The following is a 25,690-nucleotide window of genomic DNA, read 5'->3' on the forward strand; positions in this document are numbered from 1 at the left end:
TGCCTGCCATCTATGCAGAGGAGAAGACAATGTAGCACCTGGGCCATGCCAAGAGGTTTCCAGCCACTTGTTTGGAGGAATCTTCTGGGTGTTTTGTGGAGCCAGAGCAATGCAGGGCTCCTGGGCTGAGGCCAAGGATCTGAACCTTGCTGGGTAAAGGGGTGGAGAAGCTGAAGAAACAGAAGAATGAAATGTTAGAAACAGAAACAGATTTTTTGTTTTGTTGCTACTCGTTTAATACTTGAACCTCATGTCTGCAATTATCAGTAAGGTTAGCAGCTCACTCTACATTACTGTACTGCTACAAGCAGGAGGAATCTTCTTCCCAGTGCCAACGTTTGCACATTGTGTTCTAGGCTGATTATTTCCTCCAAATGTTGCCATTTCTGTGTATTTATCCTTATGTCTGGAATGCTAAAGGAGCTCTTTTAAATATTTATCTACTTGTTCGAATTAGTGAAAGCTGCAGTGACTTGAGCATCCATAACCGCTAAGGTCTAAGACTCAGTTCTCATATGGCACAAATAAGGCCTGGTATGTGTTTGAATCTTTTCCCTTTTAGATGGACATTACAGATCAAAAAGAGCAGCTCAGATTGTAAAAAACTTTAGGTTAAATTACACATTATGATCTGTCTTCAGTATGCACATGTATGGCCTCTTCCTTGCTAAACTGTGAGCTACATGCTGGGGCTGCATGCTTTCTGACACTGTAATAATTAGTGCTGGGATGGAAGCTGGGGAAACTCGACAAGTTAGCAGACTTTCTTTATTTTCTCCTGATCAAAGCTGTCAAGAACAGAGTTTCAAAGGGTATTTTTAATTGTTCCCATAGTATATGCAAGCACATCTGTTTCTGGTGTTCACAACACTGCATTGGCATTCAGCCTTTTGAAATTCTGGCTGTTAAAATCAATGGAAAACTTGTGGAGTCAGGAAAACAAAGGAGAAGACAAGAAAACAAACATATGCTTCCTTTGCAATTACACTGCAGCGTCTAAAAGGTCTGCTTGAACCATCCTGTAAAAAGCCGCTGGCAGGTGGCAGACAGATGGACAACAGGACACAGCCCAGACGTAGCTGTGTAGGAAGAGGCCCCAACTCCTCCCCAGCTGTACTAGTACTCAGTGCTACAGGGATGTGCTCAATAATGTCCCCCTTCTTCCTGAGACATGTAGTGGGGCCAGAACAACGGCCCGTGCAGGGTGCAAGAGGACTGGTGGGGCTGTGAAGGTGGAGCTGTGGTGAGTTTGATGTCCAGAGATTGGTCAGAGCTGTGGTCCCTGTGGGAATAGGGAGTTCCCTACTTTGAGCCAAAACCAGTTAGAGCTGTCCCTCCGATACTCCCCAGTGACCAGAGAGGCATTTTGTGATGGCATTTTTGGCAGCAGTGGCTCTGGAAGCAACAGGAGAACAAGGAAGGAAGAAATCCAACACCAAGAGTGAGACAGAAACTTAAAAACTGACTCTGCAGCCTTCACAGACTCCTCATTTACTTCTGGCTGCAACTAAGGTGTTTTTGCTGGGAAAACCCCATGTAATCTCTCCTGTATGCTTTCCTCTTTCGATATGAGCTGACAAAACAGTTGAAGATACTTTGTCATCTTAACCATATTTAAAATTACAAGTGGAGACCTGGAGACATGGTCCATTCTGATCTGCCTCTGCAATTCCCTGCTCCAATTGCTAGGTGCCCCGTGGTGTTGGTTTTCGGAGGACAACAAAGGACTCATGCTTTCCTATACTGGGAACTATAGACTAGTCAATTAGCTAAGTGTTGGCATAAGGAGTATAAAATGTGCAAAAAGGGTTCAATCTTGAAACACATCCCTAAAGCTTTCCTGAACTCTTGAGTACCTTCAACTCCCTTTGATTTCTAGAAGTGGGAGATGTTTGTGTGTCTGTGTGTATTTCAGCAGTATAAATCAGCCTTCATGCATTCCTTACACAATTCTTGTGTGCCTGCCCACACCTGCTTTTGCATGTGGTTCAAGTGCCATAATTGCATACCTGAGTACCCATATGAACATGCAACTTCAATCATTTACAAGCAATCCTGCACAATTGTCTACCAGACTTCATCTGGGCTATAAAACTCACTTAATTCATGGGAAATTTGGGAGCACTGGCATACCAAACAGCAGCAGTAAAGAATCATTTTCTTTATGTAAAATGAATCAGACAGGCAGATGTTGCTGGGAGATTGGAGCATGTTCATCTGTTGGGCACCCTCAGTAGTGCTCCTCTCTGCCTCCACCTACTGCACGGGCAAATCAGCTTTTTGGTAATACTGTTGTCCTCAAAAAGCCTTCAGTATTCATTCCAAAAGATGATTTATTGCATTACTGCTTCTATTTTTGTTTTTCTCTTGCAAAGTGAAGGAATTAAAGCAAGCGGGTTTACCAGCTGGTGGGTCAGTAGGGAGATGGACTGCGTGACTTAACAGCCCCTTCTGTCTTCAGCTTCCATGATGCTGTCACAGCCAAACTGTTTTTACTGTGAAAAGGTTGCAGGGGAAGGACACTTACTTGTGTGGCCATGTCATGCTTCATGACCATGTACCAGTTCATCTATTGCTACACATCCAGCTGGCAGAAACAGTGACGGGGATATTTACCCTGACATGCAAATAGCCATCTCTGAGCCTAGTGTGGCCATGGCTCTGCTGCTACAACTGACTGCTCAGCTAGGTCTGTAATCAGCTGCCCTTGCAAACACAGATGGGTGTTTTGCTGAACTTTGTTTTATCTTGTAGAAAACAAAGAATCTACAGGATTCCAGAGGAACAAAGCCTACACACTGTTGTTGCCAATGTATCAGCTAAAGATCCTGACGATGAAGGCTCTCCCAGCAGACTTTTCTACAGCATCCAGTCTTCTCACAGATATTTCTCCATAAACTCATGTAAGACAAACAAAAATGTGCCTTCTGACACACAAAAAAAGCATGGCTACTTTGGAGAAAAATGTTTTGCCTTAGTTTTAAATTGACCTAATTATTCTGTGGTTACCCCTAGTAATAAGAAGTGTTCAGTATGTTATTAGGGTCAAATTCTTTGGTCAGCTGGCCAAGATTCAGGAAGATATCTTGAAGAAAGTAGACCAAAGGTGACTTCTTGACAAATATTGACTTATGGAGGGTGATGGTCCCTTAAGTGGAAGTAAGATTAGCTGCCTTCTTTTTAATCTCTGAGAACTGCAGTGACTTCTGGGGCTCTTGAAACAGCTGCACATAGACCATAATGAAATGGTCTGAAGTCTGCCTGAAATCTGCTCTAGTATTGACATGCATGGCAAATCTGCATGGCAAATCTGCACCTCAGCTTGTTGCTTCATTCTTGACCCTCCTTAGCAAGGCCATCCAAAAAGAGTCTTCCCTCCTATGCTTGTTCTATCGCCTGTGCTCCCTGGGGTGCATACACCAGTGCCCTGAGGTTGTTGCTCCAAGGCTGACATTCCGTGACTGCTTTGTTCCTTGTCTACTATTGCTTTAGAGCTGCTTAACATAGCTGTGAGTGGTGACACACAACGCAGTGCCTAAATGCTTTGGATTCCCTATGCCCTTTACCCATGTGTTGCCACCCTCTCCCTTCAGTTACACTCCAAAAGGCAGAGGATATACACACTGCTCCTTTACCTCCTTCATGCTTTGAAAACAGTATTGTGCTGTGCCATAAACACCTTCACTTTTTGAACAGAGGCTAACAGAAGTGAAAAAAAATATTAAGTGAATGTCTGACCAGAGCACTTGGTGCAAACTGTCACAGCTAAGAGCAGCTCTGTTGATGTGTGAGTAGAGTTAGAGGTGCAGGAGGATGCTTGAATAATAACAGTAGAAAGAGAAGCAGTCTTACTAGCTAGAAAGCAAGGACAGTACAGGCATTAGCAGCTCATTGTCCTTGATGGTCTGAGAGTGCACTCACATAGACTTGCACTACCTCTTTGAGAGCATAAGGGAAATCTGTAGCTGCTTCCCAAGCCCTCTGCCGAGGCCACCTGTGGCATGATTTTGAGCAATGGGTATCTATCCAATAGAGTCTTAAGCAGAACTTTCAGAGTCATTTTGTATAGTTTAAAAAAATAATTAAACCAGCCACGATTTGCACAGAATAGAATCATAGAATCATAGAATAGTTAGGGTTGGAAAGGACCTTAAGATCACCTAGTTCCAACCCCCCTGCCATGAGCAGGGACACCTCACACTAAACTATGTTGCCCAGGGCTCTGTCGACTTGGGGGTGTTGGTTGATGAGAAACTTGACATGAGCCGGCTTCAGTGTGCGCTCGCAGCCCAGAAACCAACCGTGTCCTGGGCTGCATCAAAAGAAGTGTGACCAGCAGGTCAAAGGAGGTGATCCTGCCCCTCTACTCTGCTCTTGTGAGACCTCACTTGGAGTATTGTGTCCAGTTCTGGTGTCCTCAACATAAAAAGGACATGGAGCTGCTGGAGCAAGTCCAGAGGAGGCCATGAGGATGATAAGAGGGCTGGAGCACCTCCCGTATGAAGACAGGCTGAGAAAGTTGGGGCTGTTCAGCCTGGAGAAGAGAAGCTACGTGGAGACCTCATAGCAGCCTTCCAATATCTGAAGGGGGCCTACAAGGATGCTGGGGAGGGACTCTTCATTAGGGACTGTAGTGGTAGGACAAGGGGTAATGGCTTTAAACTTAAACAGGGGAAATTTAGATTAGATATAAGGAAGAAGTTCTTTACAGTGAGGGTGGTGAGGCACTGGAATGGGTTGCCCAAGAATAGAAGATATTTTATTCCTCTACCTGTCTGCTGAGCTATCCTACTCTTTTGCACATACGCCGTGAGTGTTACTTCCTCCCATGGTGAACATCTAACTTCTGGTTGCTTTCTGCCCAGTGACTGGAGTGCTGCAGGTGACTGGAAGAATTGACCGAGATGCCCTTCCACTGCAGCTCCATCCTAACATCTCACTGATAGTCCGGGTGGAGGACAGTCCCAGCGGTGGTCATGACAACGAACTGGAAATCACAATCATTATTGATGATATCAATGACAACCCACCAGAATGCAATCCTTCTACCTTCAGGTATTGCGGCTCTTCATTGCCTTAGTGCTGCCTTGTTGCAGTCTAGAGCACATCAGCTAGGGTCCCAGACCTACAGCTCAAATGGACATTTATCATTAGCCTTTAAGGGTTAGTGTTCACTCTAAGAGTCCTAGGGCACAAAACTCAATTTCCTGACATGTTCAAACTGAAAATTTGGACTAAAATTGTCTGTGTATAGCCAGATAATTAATTTATCTTTCTTTCAGATACCAAAACCCTTAGGATATCAGAGCCATGTATTACAGTGACTTTTTTGACCTATACGTATCCAGGCTCCTCCTTTCTTTACCTTATGCTAAACTGTGGGCAATCATTCACCAGGGAAAGCTTGCTAGTCAGTTCTGAAGTTTTGTTTTAAACTTCCTGGTCTTCTCTTCTAAATCCCTCCCTATGACCTGCATGTTTTTTGTCTAATGCAATCTGTAAGGTCTTCAGAGCTCAGATCATGTCTTGTTATAGGTGTCCTCCGTGCAAGGTAACTTAGTCATGGACTTTGCTATAGCTGTGAATGCCCTGAGATCTTTGTGATGATCAGGTAGTTTATATTTGCAGATGAGGACATGACATTAACTCCATTTTACAGATGAAGTGTGTCATGGAAAGGTGGAAGTGAAAATTGTCCATCTGAAGTGTTTGATGTGCCTGGGCTCTGATCTTACAGAGTACACTGCATTGCGTAGTGCAGTTCTTCAGGTGCGCTTATGGTAGTTTGATAGTCCTGCGGATGAAAATCCAGCATCTCAGGCCCAGTACTTACACAATGAGGAATTCCCAGTCAATGAGTATCTGTTTAAATTGCTTGCTCACTATCTAACAGAAATGTCTTACATTTAAATCACTTACTTTTACATACTGGCAGGAAGAGAATCCGACTCTTCAGAGTGCTGCTTAGTTACAACACCCAGGAAAATAACACAACAGTCTCTTGGTTATTTAGTAAGCTTAAATTTTGATCTGAGGGAGGCAAAAAACTTCAGGGAAAAAAAGCAATCAAATCAAAGATCTAGTTTTGTAGCGATTGCACAAGGTAATGAAATCAGGGCTTAATGGTATTTCAGTTGGTTCTTCATATTTTTGTATTTAATTCTTTTGATTTAAAAAAATTAAATCAACACCTTCTGCCCCCACTTCCATCATGTGCATCACAGAGACCCTCACTATCAACAGCAGGGCCAGAAATACTAGTTTCACAAAACAGCAGAATGGTCCAGCTATTAGTTAAGGAGAAAAGAATGAGCTTCTCATCAGGAGAACATTATAACATACTGAAGAAATGAATGTAAAGGTGTTTTAAAGTTCTAGTTCTTAATGGAACTGATATTGAACATTAAGATCTCATGGCAGCTCCTGAAGTTTAGCTGAGTTTCAAGTTCATGGTTTGGTCTGGCTAAATGTTTATGCTCTGCCCAGCACAAACACACAGGGCTGCTGTCCACCACAGAATATGGATCAGATTCTGTTGTTGTTTCATCAATAGGATTTCATGTAGGAAATCAATAGAAGTCAATGCTTGGCATGTAATATATGAAGAGTACAAGAGGAGAAATATGATTTGCTTTATGTTTCGTATGCTTTGTGTTTATGTAATGTGTTTGTTTTTAACAGGAAAGAGGCAAATGAAAATACAGCTGCTGGGACATTTCTTCTTGAGCTTAGAAATTACTGTAAAGATATCGATGTTGATCCATCAAACAATCGATTTAATTTCACTGGATTATCTGGTTTTGGAAGCAATAACTTTGCTCTGGAGTCCACTCTGTCTGGGAGACTTGTGGTCAGTTGTTTTGTGGCTTTACGTTAGATTGTCACACTTCAGAAGTCATCTTATGAAACATTGTAAGTTCTTTGAATTCACTGTTTGTACAAGAAAAAGAGAATTCCTGTAATTCATGTCACAGTAAGTATGATGTGGAGAATGACTATTTTGACTGGGTGTGAACTACATACCCTTTGACAGGATGCTTTCTAGGATGCTTTCTATGGATTCTACAGAATTTGGTGAACAGATAACTGTTTTCTCCAGTTTTAAATAAATGTGCTAGATATGATTGAAGAAAAATATCCCTTTTTAGGGAGTGTGAAGCACCAACTTTGCTATGGATAAACAGTGAAATGTGATGCAATTTCATACCCATTTATTCATGACAGACTGTGGAAGATCCTTCCTATTCAGCATGAAGAATTGAAACAGTTGAGAAATCCCACACTCACTGCTTCCCAGCTTCATTGGTCAGAATTGTAAAACCACTTTGAGTGGTGAATTTTCACAACACCATAGTGGGATTTGCACTTGTGTGATTTTGCATGTCAAAATATGGGTCTCTTATGCTGATAGGTGCTAGCATATTTGCATTGGCCAGATACCCTCCCAATTGCTGGCCATGTGCAATGGGGTTGTTCTGTTGCTTTGAGAAGAACCGTGGACAACTACAGGAAAAGGGAAACATAGCAAAAGACATGCATTCTGTCTGAAAGACAAGAGTGCTGTAGGAGCAGTAAAATGATTTTGTATGGCTTACTTTAATGTTTGATCTGAGGTATACATGTCAGTGAGTACTGCCCTTAGCTGCTTCATCTGACAATGTGAAAAGCATTTTAATTGCTGCACAGGATACAACTGCTGTCAGCCCTTTGACCACTGTGTATATGTAGTATAACAGGCTATCTGAAGTGTCCTGTTCCTCCAGGAATTTCCCTGTAGATGATCAACAGTGGATGGCTGTGCTTTAGTCCTGCTGCCCCAAAGTTTATGAGGCTCCTACAGAAAGAGAAAGACAGAGAGTCGAGAGATTAGGATTTAAATCTGCATGAGGCACCATTTAGTAACAGCTTGGTACCTGGATAAACACTTGTGGCTGAACCTGATACCTTTAATACATTTCTGCAGGCATGAGCTCAAGGAGTAACTATGACTATTTAGCCATAGCAGATTCTTGTTGAGCCAACAAAGGGCAGAGTAAATAGCCAGCTCATTACATGAGCTTTGTATTAACTAGGTAAAAGGCCAAAACCCTATGATCCAAATGATAAAACTTCCTGCATTTAAGGAAAACGAATTTTGTTGGCAGAAGGAAAGAGTTTTGTATTTCCAAGAGACACCAGAGTGTGAACATGTAAAAAAAGCCTGAAATTCAATCCTGTAATTGATTAATAGACTGTATTCCCCCTACAGAGCAATTCTATATATCCAAGGGGGGCAACCACACTTAGAAAATGCTGAAAAAAGTAATTGCCATTGTGTGTATTGTGACTTTTTATAAGGAAGTATAACTACAATTGTGTTTCTTTTTAATTTAGATGACTGAAAGTATTGATCTAGAAAACCGAGCTAATCTAGGAGTTGAAGTTTATGCATTGACTGTCAGGGTGCAAGATATTGCCTCTCCTAACTACTCAAGCAAGTATCCCTTTTACACTTCTTTTGATATTTTCCTGTGCTGTAACAGCATGGAGAAAGGAATAATACCATATGTATTTTGAATATATGCATGAGAAAATTTCACAGCCATACTTAACTATGATTTAATCTTCTGTTATATTTCCAGATATCATCTACATTTACATCAGGATAAAGCCGGTGAATGAATTTTTTCCAGTCTTCAGTAATTTATCATATGTATTTAATGTTCCAGAAATTGCTAAAGGTACTGTAAGTAGGACCTACATGATAGAAATAATGGTGTCATGTTAATAAGTACCTTTTGGCTTTAAATGGATTTTCATATATTTGAATGAGGAGAACGGCTCAAAGTTCCAGTTCAACCAGGGTCTCACCATACAACCACCTACTACCCTTAAATAGAGAAAACTGGCAACAATTCCAGTTGTACAGATGGAAGCTGAGACACAGGCAAATTCAGCAATGCACAAGAAATTTGTGACAGAGCCAGGAATTGAACTCAAATGTCTTGTGGTTTAGACCGTCTTTCTGCTCTTGCTGAATTAGCCTTTTGGAGGCACTGCAACGGTGCAAAGAAACAGTTATTGGCTGACAAAGATGAGTGAGGACTCCCTTGGCCTGGGTATAGTGCCCGACAACCACCCCACCACCCCCTCAGGCCCAGCTCACCTTGGGTGCAGTGGGTGCCCTGAAGATGGGGTGGGATGGGAGTGCTTGGCTGGGGAGGCTGCACTCAGCCAGGTGCAGTCAGAGCAGCTCCTTGTGCCCAGAGCCACGGTCCTTCCCAGTCCTGCAACAGCCCAGGACCAGCAGATGCAAACATGGCCTTAAAACTGAATTTGCTAAACCTGTTCACATGCTTGGCTCTGATCTCAGCACCTTCTTGTCATATGGTGAGTCCTGCATCTCATGTGTTTGCAGAGAAGTGCTACAGCACCTTGACGCTTTGGTAATCCTTGTGTGCCAGGTATGACCACCAGCCAGCTCTATGCTGTTCTGCTCGGTGCACAGAGGACTCCGCACAGGAATGGAATCTTCCCTAGTTTCAGCCTCTTCTTCATATGACCTGATCTGCCAAACACAGGCCCTCTGCCCCAGGACCTCACTTATTGTCTTTATTTCGTTGGCTGAGAAAGAATTGCAACGTACATTAGAAACATGCTGGATAAATCTCATTCTGAACTTTCTAGAGTCACAGAAAAATTGAAGGGGTAAAGGACCTATGGGAATCTCCAGCCCAACTCATGCTCAGAGTGAGGTTAGTTTCAAAGCTAGATCAGGTTGCTCAGGGCCTCATCCAGTTGCATTTTGAAAATTTCAAGGGATGGAGACTCACAGCCTCTCTGAGCCCCTGTTCCAGCTGAGCAACCTTCATTCCAGATAATTCTGCCTTGTATCCAGCTGGAATTTTCTATGTTGTGGCTTGTGTCTGTTCTCTATTGTCCTTTCACTGTTCCTTTCTGAGAAGGGTGTATCTCGGTCTTCTGTGTTATTGCCATTTAGGTAGTGGAGCACAGCAACTAAATCCCCCTTCGCCTTCTCTTCTCCAGCCTGAACAAGCCCAGCCCCACCAGGCTCTCCTCCTGTGTCCTCTACTCAACCCTCCCCTGCCTTTCTCCAGTTTTTTAGCTTCTCTCTTGTACCTGGGCCCCCACGCTGGTCACAGGTAGCTTTATGGTTGGTAAGCAGAGTGGATTAGTCACTTCCCACCACGCGCTGGTAACGTACGTGTTAATAGAGCCCGGTATGCAGTTTCTATTTCCCAAGGGTGCTCTAGTGGCTCATGTATAACTTGTCCACCAGAGCCTGGGGTCCATTCCTGCAGACCTGCTCCTGCTCAGTCAGTCTCAGCCTGCTCCGATGCATGGGGTTGTTCTGTTGCAGGACTTTGTATTTGTCTGTGCTGAGCTCCATGAGTCCTGTTGGTCTCTAGCTCCAGCCTGCTGGGCCCCTCTGAATGGCAGGTCTGTCCTCCAGCATGTCCAACACTGCCCCAGGCTGCTGTCACTGGCACACCTACACCCATGGCCACGTCACCGAGGAGATCATCTGGCTGCATCACTGCATCTGAGTGGTACATGGTGAAGCTGCCCATGAAACACCAGGAGATACAGCAGCCAGATAATCTGGTATCTGCTTGAATTCATCAAATTGTTATGTCCAGGGCAAGCTTAAATCACAGGTGAAGGCAGCTGTGGCTATGGTCAGCAGACCTGTGGGCTCTACAGTGTTTCTGTGTCCGTTTGCCTAAGCCAGGAGGCAGGGGGTGGTGGGCAGGAAAAGGCATGCTTCAAGCAGCACTGCCATCCTGTCCACAACCTCCTCTCCCTTGCCATGCGCAAAGGAGCAAGCCCAAATTTCCAGCCCTCACCCTCAGCTCTGTTTTCTTCCTTCCGTGGTCAGGATGATCCTGCCAAGGTCCACAGGTCTGAAAAAATCACTCCTGTCAGCCCCATGGAGAAACCATCATCAGCCACTGCTGAGTACAGCAAAGCTGCCGCTGGTGTGGGGAGGCACGGCCTGGGAGGGAGCTGGAGAGAGTTGTGAGGCTGGGGAAGGAGGGGCTGGCTCCCAGGGGGATCTGCCTGGCAGAGGAACTGTGGCAGCCCTGGATCCTGCAGGAGCCAAACTGCCAGGAAAGCGAGGAAGGCTAATAGGGGAACTAGGAGGCACAGGATGGCCACTCAGCAGAGGATCTTGACCTTCAGGTGTTCATACCAGTGTCTTGTATTGCTCAGCAGCCTGTTGTGCTTGCCCAACTTTTATTTCTATAGTGCATGGATGGAGCTTGGCTTTCTACACTGTTTCCCAGTGGGCATGATACGGTGAATTTTGTAGCATTTCCTATTCTGTGTGTCTCCTCTTACCACTGACGTGTATCTTAGCAAGTTAACACTTGAAACCCATCTGTGACATGGATATGCCTATAAAGCTGTCTGTGTCAGCCACAGAACTTTGCTGGATGCTGAGACTAGCAAGAGAAAGAATATGTTTCTTCAACTCAGACTGCCTTTTGTTTAGGGTTGAGTTGACATTAGCAGGGTGCTTGCTATCGCCGTACCAAACAGGAGCCAACGGTTTGCAGTGAGACTGGAGATCACAGGGTCAGGGGAAAAAAAAATAATGCCAACCCTTGATTTGCATCCTCCTTCTTTCTTCCTCTGTGCATGTAGACTATTCATCCTATATATCCCTGGGCCATGTGGATCCACTTAGCATTGAAGCAATGTCTGCAGAGATGGGTGTGCACAGTCCCATCCCCATTCTTACAGTTTACAGCACTGTCATTTGTAGTTTTCTTCATAAATGCTCAGCATGAAGATAATTCAATCTGCTTTTCAAACACCTCGGAAGGAACAGCAGTAACTGCTTCTCAAGGCAGACAGAGAGCCCTGTTCCTCCAACCAAGCCAGAGCTCGGGCTGCCACAAGGTGTTGGTGCAAGGGCTCAGGGTAGCGCTCATGGGCAGAGCACTTCTGTTATGGTTCTCTACAGACTCCTTACATTTTGGTACCTGTTGCTAGCAGGCAAGCCCATACATGCATGAGCCATAGCACAGCATGGTCAAGTAGTATTTCTCACGCCATTGTGTGAGAAATGGGATGAAAAACTCTAAAACTTTACTTTTCTGCAGGTGAAACACTCTAAAACAAATCTTTAGTTCAGTTTCATCAAGTTTTAGCTGAAATAAGTACTCTGTACTTCCTTTTCCTTAAAAAGTTACAGAAATATGGATTTTCTGTCTCTCAGTTGGGTCCACCATCGAAGAGTGAATGCCAGAGACAAGGACCGGCCACCCAGTGTCATCACTTATTCCATTATAGCTGGAGGAGGCACCAGGAATTATGCAAATATCTTCTGGATCAGCCCAACCAAAGGACATCTGAAGATTTTAGCTAGATTAGACTATGAAACAGCACAGAAACACATTCTCACAGTACAGGCCTCAGATCAAGAGAAGACTGCAACCGCATCTGTGAGTAAATACACTCACTTCCCCCCTTTCATCCACATTTTTCTCTCTTCTTCATGGCAAGAACAGTAAGACATTAGGCAAAGCACTGTGGTCTGTAAATGTCCAGTTCACCCCTGCACAGTTATATATTAGAGAAAAAGAACTGGCCACAACTATTTTATTCAGAAGAAAAAATATAGCCATTATATTGACAGAGGTGTTTTATAGCTCTTTCAAAGAATCCCTGCATCCTTCACATACAGACTCCTTTTTACTCCTTTTCACATCTTCCTTCCTCATGACTGCCTTACATTCGATTTTTGCACATTTCTTGGGGGGAATATGAGTACTGGGCCTGCTTTCTATTCAAGCCAAGCACCACCCATAGAGATGCTAGGTGGGAGGTACTTAATCTCTTTATCACCTGTAGTATTTTGAGGTGATGATTAAGGGAAATTCAGCATCAGGAGATTTTAACAAAGACAAGTTTACATGTTGCCTGTTAAAGACCAATAAACATCAGAGGAAAGAGCTCTGAGAAGGGTAACTTTTTCCTCTCAGTCAGCTAATCCCAGCTGACATTCATCACTTCTGGTGCTACGCAGGATGCTCCCAGCCATGCAGAAGGCCATTACCAGCATTTCTCTCTCACTGGGAACAGTCTATAAGGAGTCTTCCTTCCTTCCTTCCTTCCATGGATCATGTTCTGAATTATTATTAAATATGCTAAGAAACCTAGCAAATGACTGTGAAGAAATTTGAGAGGTTTGAAAGCGGGTTTAATGAATATGTGGCAATACTATTATTTCTCATTTTAACTATGACACAATTCAGGCGACTCAGATAGTCAGATGCACCAGCTCAGAACCCCCACGAGTTTGGAAGCTGGTTCAAGTTAAGGAACCTGTTCCCGGGAGAGTGTTGATCACAAGAATTGAAAGTTAAATGATCAGAGACATAGTAGAAACTAGACTGGAAAGGACGTTCACTGCTTTTCAACTGCTGTTGATAAAAAGAGAAAAATGGGCATAGCCAAACAGTTATTGAAGTTAATAAAATTCTGGCTCAGCACAGTGGATGCGGTTCAGCTTGCTATTGCTCTTTTCTTTCAGGTAACTGTCAATGTTTTGGAAGTAAATGATGAAGAACCAGTTTGTTTACCCAATTTCTATTCATTTCAAATCCCAGTCAGCTTATCTGTGGGGACCAATATTAATGGCTTCAGGATTGAATGCCAAGATCGTGATTCTGAGCCCAGGTCTTTCCGTTACTTCATTAATGAAGGTACCGTGTCAGGGTGTGTGAGCTGGGAGCAGTGCAAAAATTAGTGTATGCTGATGGTTCACTTTGATGTTTAAACAAAGATCTAGCACAGTTTATGTCCTGCTTCTCATGGTGAGCTAGTTGTGACCCATGAATTCTGTGCATCATTACTTTGCTGCTTACCCAAAGAGGTGTCTCTCCATAAGTGCAGCAGTGGTATTTACACACAAACCCATACAGAGGCTGTACTTGCATTAGTAAGTCAGGGTCTGACTGCAGGTCCATTTCTGGCAGTACAGATGTGAGCTGTGCCATGCAGTTGGCCTCTAAGCCACAGAGCAGCCCACTGCCTGTTTTGTAGTGTACAATAGAAATGGCCTTCAAGGTCACTTTGACTCTGAAGCTCCATAGGGCAACAAGAGCAAAACTGAAGCACATTTCATGCCTTTTCTTGGTTCTGATCTCTTGTATGTGGTCTGTCTGGAGCCTAACAACAGCTGGCCTACCTACAGCTGCTATACGGACAGAAACTGGAGGCTGGGGAGCCAGCATCATTGCCCCAGAGTACAGACAATGCCCTGGAGGCAGTTAATGTCCCCAGGTCATTAGGTCCTCTTCTGGAGGACCTCTTCAAAGGCCTCTGCCTCTGGCTAGAGGGAGGGGCTATGGAGAGGGGCTGGAGGGGCCTTTGGATACACTGGTGTCCATGTGGCCTAAGGGCCACTCAAGCAATACTCCAGTAGCAGAATGAGTCCTGCAGCAGTGTAAGGTCCTTGGCCCAGCTGCAAGCTGCTGCTTCTGAGTGCTCTTCTGGCTGTAAGGACAGGTCATTCAGGTGATCTCTTGTGTGTTCGGTGGCTCTGAAGTGTTTCCACAGCCTCCTCTCAGTTGTGTCCCCACAAAGGGTCTTATTCTACATTTTAATGCCTTTATGACTGTATTGTTTCAAATTATTTTATATGGTATCAGGAAGATCTAGGAGCAATTCTTGTCAATGACATTTCACAACACAGGTGGATAGTGAGCCACAACAGATTGTCAGCAGAAACGAATCTTTTTGCTTGTTCCACACGTTTACTTTAATGTGGGATTAAAGTATATTATTTGTGTTTTGGTGGTGTTTTTTTGCAGGCAACGTGAACAATCATTTCACCTTTTCACCAAGTGCTGGCTCCAACACATCACGGCTGATTCTTAAATCAAGGTTTGACTATGAAAGTGGACTGGACACAAACTGGATTTACAGACTGCGTGTCTATATAACAGATGACAATCTATTATCTGCCAGGGACAAAACTACACGCCTAGTTAAAACTGGAACAGTGACTTTAAGCATCAGAGTTATCCCAAACCCAACTACTGTCGTTACCACAACAGTAAGTTCACTGAGATTTATGTTTAGTTCTGCATTTATTTTACGAACTAATCTCCATAGAAGTGAACAGAAGAGGGTAGATACATGCAAAAAAAAAAATGTCTAGTACTGGGAAGTGCTGAGCTCTCTGCTCTGATGTTGAAGCCAAAGGTGGTTGATGTCCTTACTGTCATGAATGATTGGTCCCAGGTACAGAGTCAAAACATATGGTTTGTATTTTAGTTTCTAAAACAAAAAGGGCAAGTAGCCAAATGACTGGGCATGCTGCCATTACCATGCAACTGGAAAGTTAAAGACTTTGGCAGCTTTATTAATAAGCAAAGAACAGGGGTTAACCTTTGCCTGGAATTACCTCATGCATTTTGCACTACCTCTTTTTTTATCCATAGTTACTCACTCCACCAGCTGCCCTGCACTTCTATGTGCTCTTTTAGCAGTGAAACACATTAATCTGTGGCTACCAAAACTGAAATAGACAACAACAACAAAAAAAAAACAAACCCCAAGAAATCCTCATCACTTGGAAGGGGTTTTTTTCCGTCCCAGAGGTCACCATCACATAAAACTCTGAGCTGCCTGTCAGGAGCTGAAGCAGTTGTGCACAGCCTCAGTGTGCTGTTGAGCTTTCAGCAGGTTTCAAACAGCAAATCCAGAGGGTGGGATGGGTCTTTCCTGAGCTCCTGTTCACATGGTGGTCCATAGCTGAGCTGCACAGCTTTTGGCATCCACAGGCTGATGGTTCCACAGGCATCCATCAGCCTGTGGATGTGGAACTGTGGGCCTGTGTCCCAGCAATAGTCTACTCCTCTGCACAGCCATCCCAGGGAAGCTCTGGCTTGCCAGTTTAATGTTGGAGCTGATTTCCAACAGGCCAGTACAGGACATGAGGAGAGCTTGCATTCATCCTGCCTGCAGAAGCAGCATAGCTTTAGGGTACAGACCCTCTGTCCTCATCCTTCTGCCAGTCCCACCTTCATCCCTTGCTGCACCAGCTCATCCAGAGTCTGCCCATTTTCTGCCTGCCTGCAGATGGCATTACCCTTTTTTCTCTTGCACGTAGGAACGAAAACATGAGTGTGCTCGTGAAGGGGTAAAAGAGCTATTCACTGTGAAATGGTCTGGATCCGCTAGGGACTACTGGTAGCTAGCCAGAACTGGTGGATCCTGCGAACAGCACATGCAAGTCTGGACGCTTTGCTATGAAAATGCTTAAAACGAAACTTGCAGACTGATTAATAACCCTGTTATTATCTAATGCTCTGCTGGGAAGGAATAAACGGTTTTCCCACAGCCTTCTCCTCCCCCTACTTGATGTGGAAATGAAAAGTTAAGCTGAATAACAAAACTTATCCCCTATTTCTTTCCCGTGCTTTACCACAACTACAAACAGTCTAGACCACATACCACAGCATTAAATCTGCCTCCCCAGAGATAGCAGCCTTCCACTTTCAGGCTGTTTTCCAGAAGAGCACTTCCATTATAGCAACTTCTACCAACACTACTCCTTGCACATGTTCAGTGCAGCAACTTGATAAATCAGATGCTGGAAGGCTGGTAGTGTAGAAAAGAAGCCCCCTCACAAAAAGTCACTTGCTTAAACCACAACATGACTTCAGTCCCAGTGAGGATGGAGTAGTGGTGGCAACCTAGAGATTACCTGAGAGTTTCTCTTAGGGTTGGATGTACTTTTTTTTTTTTCCCCCAAGGCTAAATAGGTTTTTAAACAGGAAAGAAATGGGTACCCTACTAAAGTACACACACAACATGATTACAAATGTTTTACAGAGAATTAAATAAAACCTTCTGTAGACAGTCAAAACTAATAGTACCACACTAAGGAATGACCCAAGTAGACCAAATGAGTAATTTCTGATCTGTGTGAAGATAGTTTCATGATGGGACTTTAGTGAATGAGTTGCTAGCACTGAGTGATATACCAGCTCAGAGACGTGTCTTCTCACATTTGGGAAGATGTGGGAGATTGCAACAGCTCAGAAGTGTGGTTTTCCCTTCTGGAACAAGTCACAGGGTAAAAAAAAAAAAAGAAAGGGAGATTTGTTTCTTTTTATACAATAACTCAATTCCTTGGGGTTCAACTCCTCTTACGGAGCAGGCTGAATGATCACTGCAGTGAAGATGACCTACTTCCAGTTTTGCCTTAGGTAACAGGAAACCATTATCATGGTAATGGCAGCGTTCCCTGGACTTGCATGCCCTCCAACAGTGCGTTCTCAGCTTCTCAGGCAACCTGAGGCTTTTAAACCCACCATGGCATGCTTGTTTTAATATAAGACATGGAAACATGATCTGGAACCATTTTGCGTCGTGGGTGGGCTCCATTTCACCTGCCTTTGGTTGCCCCAGGAGCTCTGTGGTCCATCTCGGCCATCTGAGCTGCCTTGGCAGTCAGCAGCAGGTACCTGGGATGAATCACTGTCTCCAGCAGACGCTCTCTCTCTGCCCATCATCTGCAGAGCCCCAGGGCAAGCTTGGGCCAGGTGCTTCGGTGCATAAGTTCAAGCAGATGAAAGGTGCTGTTGGTGTCAGTTACCTTACACGTATGCAGCCTTGAGGAACTTCTCCTATCTTATTTTAAAAGCCTGGCTTCACTCTCGTGACAAAAAGGGAAAACCTCTACTCCGGGTCGGCGTGGTACGTGCCGTTCGTCATCACCCTCGGCAGCTTGCTGCTCCTCGGACTGCTGGGCTACCTGGGGCTCCTGCTGGCGACCTGGCTCCGCACCCGCTGCTCTCCGGCACGCAGGGCACACAGCACACCTCCGTGAGTCCTCCCAGCGCCATGCTGGGGAAGCACCAGCAATAGCAGAGAGAACTCAGGCCCTTCAGCTGTGAGGAATGTTTCATAGTGGTGTGCCCTTCTCTGTAGTGAATGCTGCTGCCAGCTGCAGTGGTATCTGGTGTTAATGATGTGAAACCAAGGAAAAATGTCCATGGCATTTTCTTCATGGATTTACTAACATTATCATTAGCTGAAGGTAATAGTGAAATTCACAGCTGTAACCTCAAAGGACAGCTGTGCTTGTGAGGCTCAGTCAGAGTCTGGGCCTGACTGTGCTGACCAAAAATACAGGAGTTTTTGGTTTGTATTGGGCTCCCACTCCGAGGGAGCTCCCGTCTAGGTAGTAGTGGATGCATTTAGATCCCAGACTCTTTTCCAAACCTTGGTGCTCATGCCAAATTCTTTGTTCTGGCAAAACCTCTGCAGATTTCCTGGAGTTTTACCCAAGCCTGTTGCAAGGCTCTGGCCCATTAAGCTTCACTGTATCTCTAAATGCTTGTGCTTGGCAAAAGCCATGGAAGCACCTGGGACCGGCTCTGGTTCAGTGTGGGAAGTGGCAGAGATCCCCACTGGCTGCCTCCTCAGCAGGCTGGAGCCAGACTGCCTCTAAATTGGCTTTTTACTTCACAGAACAAAGATAAGCAGCTCTTTAAATGGACTAGGGTTAGAAAAGAAGGATTTCTGTAAGTATTCTTAGGATTTGGACCTAAATTTATAAATCATTGTAAATAGGTAATATATAATTGTGATTATAATTCAAATGGTGTGTGGAAGGAATTCAGCAATTTGTGATAAAAATGACAAATGAATCTAGCAGTATATAGCTGGTTATTGTTATTATTTATTAATAAGGCAAGTGATTCATCAGGAGCCAGGCTCTCCCATTAAAAAGCAACTTCTGTATTTTCAAAAACATTTATAACCTTTCAAATATTTTAAACGGTATTATCTGAGGACATCAGATAAAAAATAATTGACCTTCCTCTAAGGATGGAACAAGATGACAATGTTTGAAGATATATATTTCCAGATTAAATAAATCCATCATGTTTTCATCGATAAGACTTTATTCTAATACCATTCTTGGTGAGCTGTTGGGGCAATGCTGAGGGCTGTTTTCCTGTTTGAGAGCAGCATTAACTGATTCAGGCCTTTAGTGAAAGCAAAACCAGAAACCAAACAAATCAAGCAAATCCCAGAACTCAAGAAAGCACATCCTTTTTGCCAAATGAAAGAGAACAGAGCATGGTATTTTTATGTAGGCAAAAGTATGACATTTGTTAACTACAGTCTTAATCTTTTTCTCATTACAGGATAAATGCTCCAGGTATGTGCCTATTTTCTGTATTTTCATACTTCACAACAAGACCTTGTTTATGATTCAGTGTAGAATTTGTAAATCCATTTCTAGACAAATAAATTTAACCCAGTACAGGAGTACTGAGACTGAGTAACACTGGCTGGTTACGGGAGGCTTGACTAAGCGATTTCATGGTCTTCAAACCTATTAGGTAAAATCCAAATCCAGAGTAGCCAGGTATTCTGGCATGGATGCTGAAGAATTCCTATACTTTTCATATGCAATTCATATGATGTTAAAAAATAATCCCATCCCTCTGCAGCACCTTCAAGAGGCCTCTCCACTCTAATTCCCTGTTCTCTGATCCCTTCATTTGCTTCCTTGACGCCATTAATTCATGTACCTGAAGGTTTATTTTAAAGTATTGGTGCTTTTAAAGGGGTTTATACAACTTAGCAGTGACATAAGTTGCACATTAAAAAAAAATCTGTTCCTTTTAGTCCCACTAGACTTCTGCTAGCAAGCATGGCTCATATGGGCTCAGTAAGACCCTGCTTTTACAACTCCCCTTCTCAGTCAGTATCTCCCAGCTTGAGAAAAACACATGACTAACAAAACCCAACAGAATTAGCTGTTCTCTTGGTTGCCCAATTTGAGGCATTTCAGCACTGGCTGGTTTCCAAAAAATGGATGCTTGGTGCTTTCTGGAAAACTGGTTCCCAAATGCTGGGCAGCAAAGGCCAGACAGAACAGGTTTCCCATCAGTGCTCAGGTTGAGGTCCATCTGCAGCACTTCAGAGTATTGCACGCCTGGTTGTAAAGCCTGTTGATGGCCAGGCATGCAGTTATCTGAAGAAAGACCATTAAGCAAATTGGCAGGGAGCAAGCAAGAAGAAATGATAGCAGCTAGTTGGGTATCATCCACAAATCCGTGCTGTCGAGATGCCCATGGCACTGCTGCTGTATTTGTTTGCAAGTGGGATCAGTTAATAGTGTGGTAAATTCACACATAACCAAACTGTTCTTCAGTCTGAATTTTACTTGACTGGATCTGCATCATTTCCCTGTTTTGTCTCCAAGTGCATGTTTGAGTGCACAAGCTTTGCAGCTACAAACATTCATGAAAAAAAATCTACATTTGTAGTTCAAATATCCCCAAAGGTGAATTTCTGTATCTGTTTGTATTAATTGGAAAGGGAAATTTATTAAAGAAACCATTGCTATTTATTCATTACTGAAGGAATAAGACTTTTCAAGGCTATGCTTTTGATTAGTCATTGGTAACTGTGGTTTCTCACTCCAAAATACGGTGAAGGAGTTCACTTTTCAAATAGCATTAGGGACCAGCTTTTGAAGAGAAATAAGGCTCACTTGAGATGTCTCAGAAGTTGAATACCAAGAATGTCCATTTGTTTAAAGAAATTTTGGCTTTAATGTCTCTAGCCACTGGTAGAGAAATAGTATTCTTTACAGTGTGTATTTTTCTCTCTGTAGAAAAGAAGAAACCTAAGAAAGATGTGGTTGTGGTAAGTACTGCCAGCCTCAAAACAACACCCGGTTTTGCCCAGCCCCATCAAGCAACCTGATTGCAGGACTCTTTCTACGAAAGGTGTCTGTTTTCCAATGAGAATGTAAAATGATAGACAAGGAAAAAAGGATTGTCCCCAAATCTAAAACATTTCAGTGCCCCAACGGGCCTCTATTTGGAGGCAATACTGGGTGTGAGGGGTGCTCACCTGTGCTGTGGCCCCTTTGCTTCCAAGTGCCGAATTCTCCAGCCCCTGTGGCAGCCCCATACGTGAAAGGCCAAAGAGGCTGTGCCTGGAGCAGTGACAAGGAGCCACTCACTGCAGCCACAGAGGCAGGAGGACAAGTGCCCCAGCTCCACTGCTGGCAATGTTGCACTGCTGTGTTGCCACTGACCTGTGCAGCTAACCCTGACCTGCCTGAATGCAACCAGTAAGGTACACAAGTGTCCCCAAGCTGTAAAGAGATTGGTTTTGATAAGCTGTTTGCAGCAAAATGCCATAGTTAATTCCACTGTAATAGATGTTTCTTTGCTCCTTGATCTTGGCTCTCCTTCCTTTTTCATAGCCATAATAGCATAAAGGCTGCAAGGCACTTTCATTAGTGTACTCTCCCTCCCCAGGCTCTTCAGAGAGGGGATTCCCAATCCCCCTCTGGGTGGAGGTGACCCTCCTGTGGTTATACACATAGAGGCGTTTAGCATGTCAGATCTCACTAATTCTCCTTTGAACATCTAGTGACAAGACCCTACACCACAAATGGCTTTTGTTGCCAGTTTTGATCAAGCCCAGCCTCCAGGAATGCAATATGCAGGTCATACAAATCCATCTCCATCCATGTAGTTCACCATTTCCAAGTCACTGCCCCTCCTTCTTAACTAATTCACAGGATTCATTTCACATTTGTCTCTCTTCACAGACAATGACAAAGCTAAACACTGTCTTTGACGGTGAAGCCAGAGACCCAGGTAATACAAAGCAATTAACAGTGGATATGATTATTTGGCTGGAAACCAGATTAATTGATTTAAATACGGTTCGACATTTGCTTTTCATATTTCTGGTCTGCTGTTTCCAAGGAGAATGGGAGCTATATTTCACAGATAGTGAAAATCAAGACAGTGCCCGAGTAACATTTCTAATGGTAGAAATTCTTATGGCCCTTGAAAGCACACATCTGATGGCCAGATTATTCACTACTCCTCTGCTAAACCTGAATGTACGGATCTGCTATAGGAAGGTGGGAGAGGAGGAGGAATTCGCTGCAAGCCTCCTACTCTGGTGCTGTCATGGCTACAGGGTTTCACCCTTCCCATGTCTGGGACTTGGCCAGCAGATTAATGTAGCTGCAGATGTACTGACTTTGCCTCTTAAACCTCTCCTTAGGTGAGGGCAGGTGGGAGAGTTACTTGCTCCCGCACAAACCTCCTCTCTTGCAGCAACAGTGCATTACTGCTGGTTGTCTAAGGCTCAGCATCACTTGTTGAGGAGGAAAGGGAAGACTGTTTGCTTTTAGGTACATTTGTGGTGGCATCAGCTACTCAGTGTCACCACGCTTCAGGTATGCTAACTCTGAGTACATATGATTAACCAGATGGGAAAAGTGAAATTAAGGCGAAAGCTAGGAAAACTAGGATGAGCCAGGAGCTTTAGTGCTTATCCCCTTCCCAAGAGATGGCCACTGTGTTCTGCAGTGGGTTCATTACAGAAAAGTGGTTTTTCTCATAGGGGTTGATCTGCCTTACCTCATCCCCCTGAACCACAGCCCCTGCCTGAGCCCTGCACCGTGGTGCTTGGGCTGGCATTAGGGTGCCCAGGCATGTGTTCTCCTTGCTGGAGCCCTGGCACGGAGCAAGGGGGCTGGTGAAAATTGTGACAGTCAGTCAAAATAGGTCTTTAACAAATAGATCCAAAAATAGGTCTGAAACAATAGGTCTAAAAATTATCCAGAAGAAGGCAGGCTTGGATTCAAGGCTTGGATTCATCTGGCTGAATTTCCACACAAGTGCCTGTACCTTGTGTTTCTTATTAGCTAGCTTGGAGCTGTCAGATGCTGTGAGCTAATGGGAAACACTAGGCATGGGGACTTCAGTAGAATTTGGGCAAACAAAAGGGGACCCTACTGTGCAATTAAACCCATCCACAAAGCTGCTCAAGGCCAGTTTGGTCCGGGTCCAAGCCCACCTGCTATTTATAAAGAGATCTGGAGGGATGGGCTCCAAAGTCCCTGCTTTTTCCCTGTGTAGCTGCGTTTGTGATATATTAAACATGGATGTTCTCTAGGCTGCTGTGAGAGCTGCTTCCTGGTGTTTGTTCAGGAGAGCTGGTGACTCCCTTCCTCAGCAAACCTGGCCTCAGCACCAGGCTTAAGGATACCTGAGCCCATCTGAACTGCCCTCTAGAGCCACGGTGTTTGTCTCGTGCCGGACATGAACACTGAGCTATTACACAGCTTTGTGGTGTCAGCAGAGAAATGTGTGCTGTGCACTCTCCCCTTTGCGGCTCATCCCAAACCCTACAGGATCAAGTGTCCGTGGTTTGGAAATGAGATTTAATAGTTCCCAGGACATCATCTGTGGAGTATAATGAGGAGGGATGGTCAGGAGCTGCTTCCTGATCTGGGCTGCTTTAACCTGCCCGCCTTACAAGCAGACAGAAAAGTAACATGTAAAGAGATCCAGTATCATCTTTAATTGCTCAAATTGTGTTAATGTGTCAGAAACCATTAATTCTGATACAAACTGTTAACATGTAGTAACATGAAACCACTGTTTCTTTTCAGGCCTTAATGGTCTTTTGTTTGTCTCATATTAATAATGTTTAATTACAAAGAAGCACCACTATAGCTCCCGATTCTCTGTTCAGCAAGAGACGGTGATTTAGACTGTGAGGCAATAGCACTGGACGCACAGCAATTTTTCCACCTATTTCTAGGTAGTAGATGAACTGAAGGATAAGACACTTGCTTTTAATGTACAGGTACAAATTACCCATAAAATCTGAAGAGGACTAAAAATCTTTCAAACAAGAAAACGTAGCCATGTGTGCTAAACAACCCGAATTTAACAATATTCTGTCTATACGAAGCATGTACTTGCACAAACAGAAAGTACAGTATTCACTCTATTAATGACAATGTGCACAGCAAGCCTGAAGTATGTTGTGCAAATGGAGGAGCACTGCATACAGTCAAAACTCACTGAGGATCCCAGATCTCCAAATCTTGGGTAGACCTAGACACCTGACATGGTCTGGAAGATGTATGTAGCATGATGTGCTCCTAGCAGGTTTTGCTGCCTCAGGTAGGTAACTCTGAACAAATAGGCACAGATGTATATGATGGCCTCACTCAACATGGCCAAAAGCAAAAGCTTTGGGAGAGTTATGCCTAGCGACTATGAATGTGTTTGTTACACTGCCCATGTTAACCCATGGCAGCTGTAACTTGGACAGAGGTATAGGATAAGAAGATTCTTATTTTTTGGAATAGGAATGTCCTATTCCCCAAACTGCAGAGCCAGTTTTTACACTGATAGAGTAGCACCTCCCCTGAACAGCCACCAGCTTGTGCAAATGAGGCTTTCCCTCTCAGGGCTACCTCCCCAGCTCAGCTGACATTCCAGGTGCTTCGTGTTTCTCATTTCAACCCCATCCTGAGGAGAATGTCATGTCTTAATCTGCTGAAACAGGAATGATTTTAATCAGTTGTCTTTTCTTCTTTACAAGTTACTGGCAGAATGTATGAATTCAATACACAGTCGGGGGCCCGGAGGTGGAAGAAGAGCAATGAGCCTCTTCAGCCAGAGCCAGCCCTGCAGGTAACATCCAGTGCCAAGGATGACAGTGGCCAAGGGACAGGCAGAGCAGAGGCACCCAGCAAAAAGGAGCCTTCAGAGAACAGGAAAAAGCTGACAGCAGAGACAAAACCAGCTTCCAAGCTCACAGAAGGGCAATGAGAAACACGAGGAGAGGATGGGCTGAAATTACAAAAGCAGAAAGAGCAGTCTGAGGACAGGGGGTTATCCTCACCAGCCCCCTGAGGCAGGTACTGACCTCCTCTCCCAAAATGAACAGTGTTGCCATTAAGCCAGCCTTGAAGCAGAGTGCATGAGACTCCAAGGCGCCTCCCAAATAACCTCTGCTCTGAAAAGCCAAAGAACCAGATGTGATTTTCTCTCTCTGTGTTTCAGCTGCAAAACATAAGGTGGCCATTGCTGCATAAACTGGAGCCAAAGGCAGGGTGAAGCCAGACTTACCTTTGGCAGGTGCAGATAAAAGCGAGAGAGAAGGGGAGGACGTGAAAGGGGAGGAAGAAGAAACAAAAGCAGAGCCATGGGCAGAAGCATTTGCTGCCTCTGGGCTACAGCCACTGGCAGTTTCCTCCTGGAAGAGCTCTGCATCCCCAGACATGGCCACATCCTCTGACTGCCTTTGGGGAAGGCAGCCTACACACAGACATTCTTCTTAAGCAGTGAATGTGGGTCTCCTGTGCCTGCTGAGCAGCAGAAAGGGTTAAAAACACATCAGAGTTGAAAAGCTTTCTGGTAAAAGCTAGAAATTATTCTTCTCATTCAGTATTTTATTTCAGTCCTTCCTTGCCCTCCCATCTTGCTGTAGTAAAGACCATGGCTTGAAAGCAGTTTTAGAGTGGAGAAAACTCCAAGCTTGTTATGGTATCTCAGGCTGTCACGTCAACACTTTCAGCTTATTTATCTTTTGTAACACTAGCAGCATTCAATATCTTCACCTTTGGTATTTCCACTGGTGTATTTAATGTTTTACAGAATCAAGTGGAACACACTCAAAAGAGTAATGACAGTAAACACATGGGGTGAAATAATCTTTTCCAAGTGTGGGCATGTATAATGTAAGTGCTGTCTAAGAACCTGATATAAAACAAGCAAACTACAAGATTTCAGAAAATTATTTTAATCTGAAGAAAATGAATTATAAATAATGACTTAATACTCTGTCGTGGTTCAAGCCCAGCCGGCAA

At 44.1% G+C, this 25,690-nt stretch overlaps 1 protein-coding gene across 1 annotated transcript in view; it reads left to right on the plus strand.

The window, feature by feature from the left end:
• The window catches only part of CDHR3 (cadherin-related family member 3), a gene marked incomplete at its 5' end in the record, with an annotated part of 27,820 nt that extends 3,170 nt beyond the window's left edge, over positions 1-24,650 (plus strand). Inside the window, 14 exons of the mRNA XM_010015722.1 lie at positions 2,755-2,903; positions 4,866-5,055; positions 6,682-6,850; positions 8,374-8,473; positions 8,622-8,725; positions 9,667-9,734; positions 12,227-12,452; positions 13,544-13,715; positions 14,826-15,070; positions 17,669-17,850; positions 19,182-19,195; positions 20,663-20,694; positions 21,614-21,662; positions 24,421-24,650. Of these exons, the coding sequence (XP_010014024.1) occupies positions 2,755-2,903; positions 4,866-5,055; positions 6,682-6,850; positions 8,374-8,473; positions 8,622-8,725; positions 9,667-9,734; positions 12,227-12,452; positions 13,544-13,715; positions 14,826-15,070; positions 17,669-17,850; positions 19,182-19,195; positions 20,663-20,694; positions 21,614-21,662; positions 24,421-24,650 (1,930 nt within the window). The remainder of the gene's footprint in view (positions 1-2,754; positions 2,904-4,865; positions 5,056-6,681; positions 6,851-8,373; positions 8,474-8,621; positions 8,726-9,666; positions 9,735-12,226; positions 12,453-13,543; positions 13,716-14,825; positions 15,071-17,668; positions 17,851-19,181; positions 19,196-20,662; positions 20,695-21,613; positions 21,663-24,420) is intronic.
• Between the last annotated feature and the right edge of the window lie 1,040 nt (positions 24,651-25,690).

Source organism: Nestor notabilis, unplaced genomic scaffold (assembly GCF_000696875.1).
Source record: "Nestor notabilis isolate BGI_N333 unplaced genomic scaffold, ASM69687v1 scaffold31435, whole genome shotgun sequence".
In the NCBI taxonomy this organism is placed as follows: domain Eukaryota; kingdom Metazoa; phylum Chordata; class Aves; order Psittaciformes; family Psittacidae; genus Nestor; species Nestor notabilis.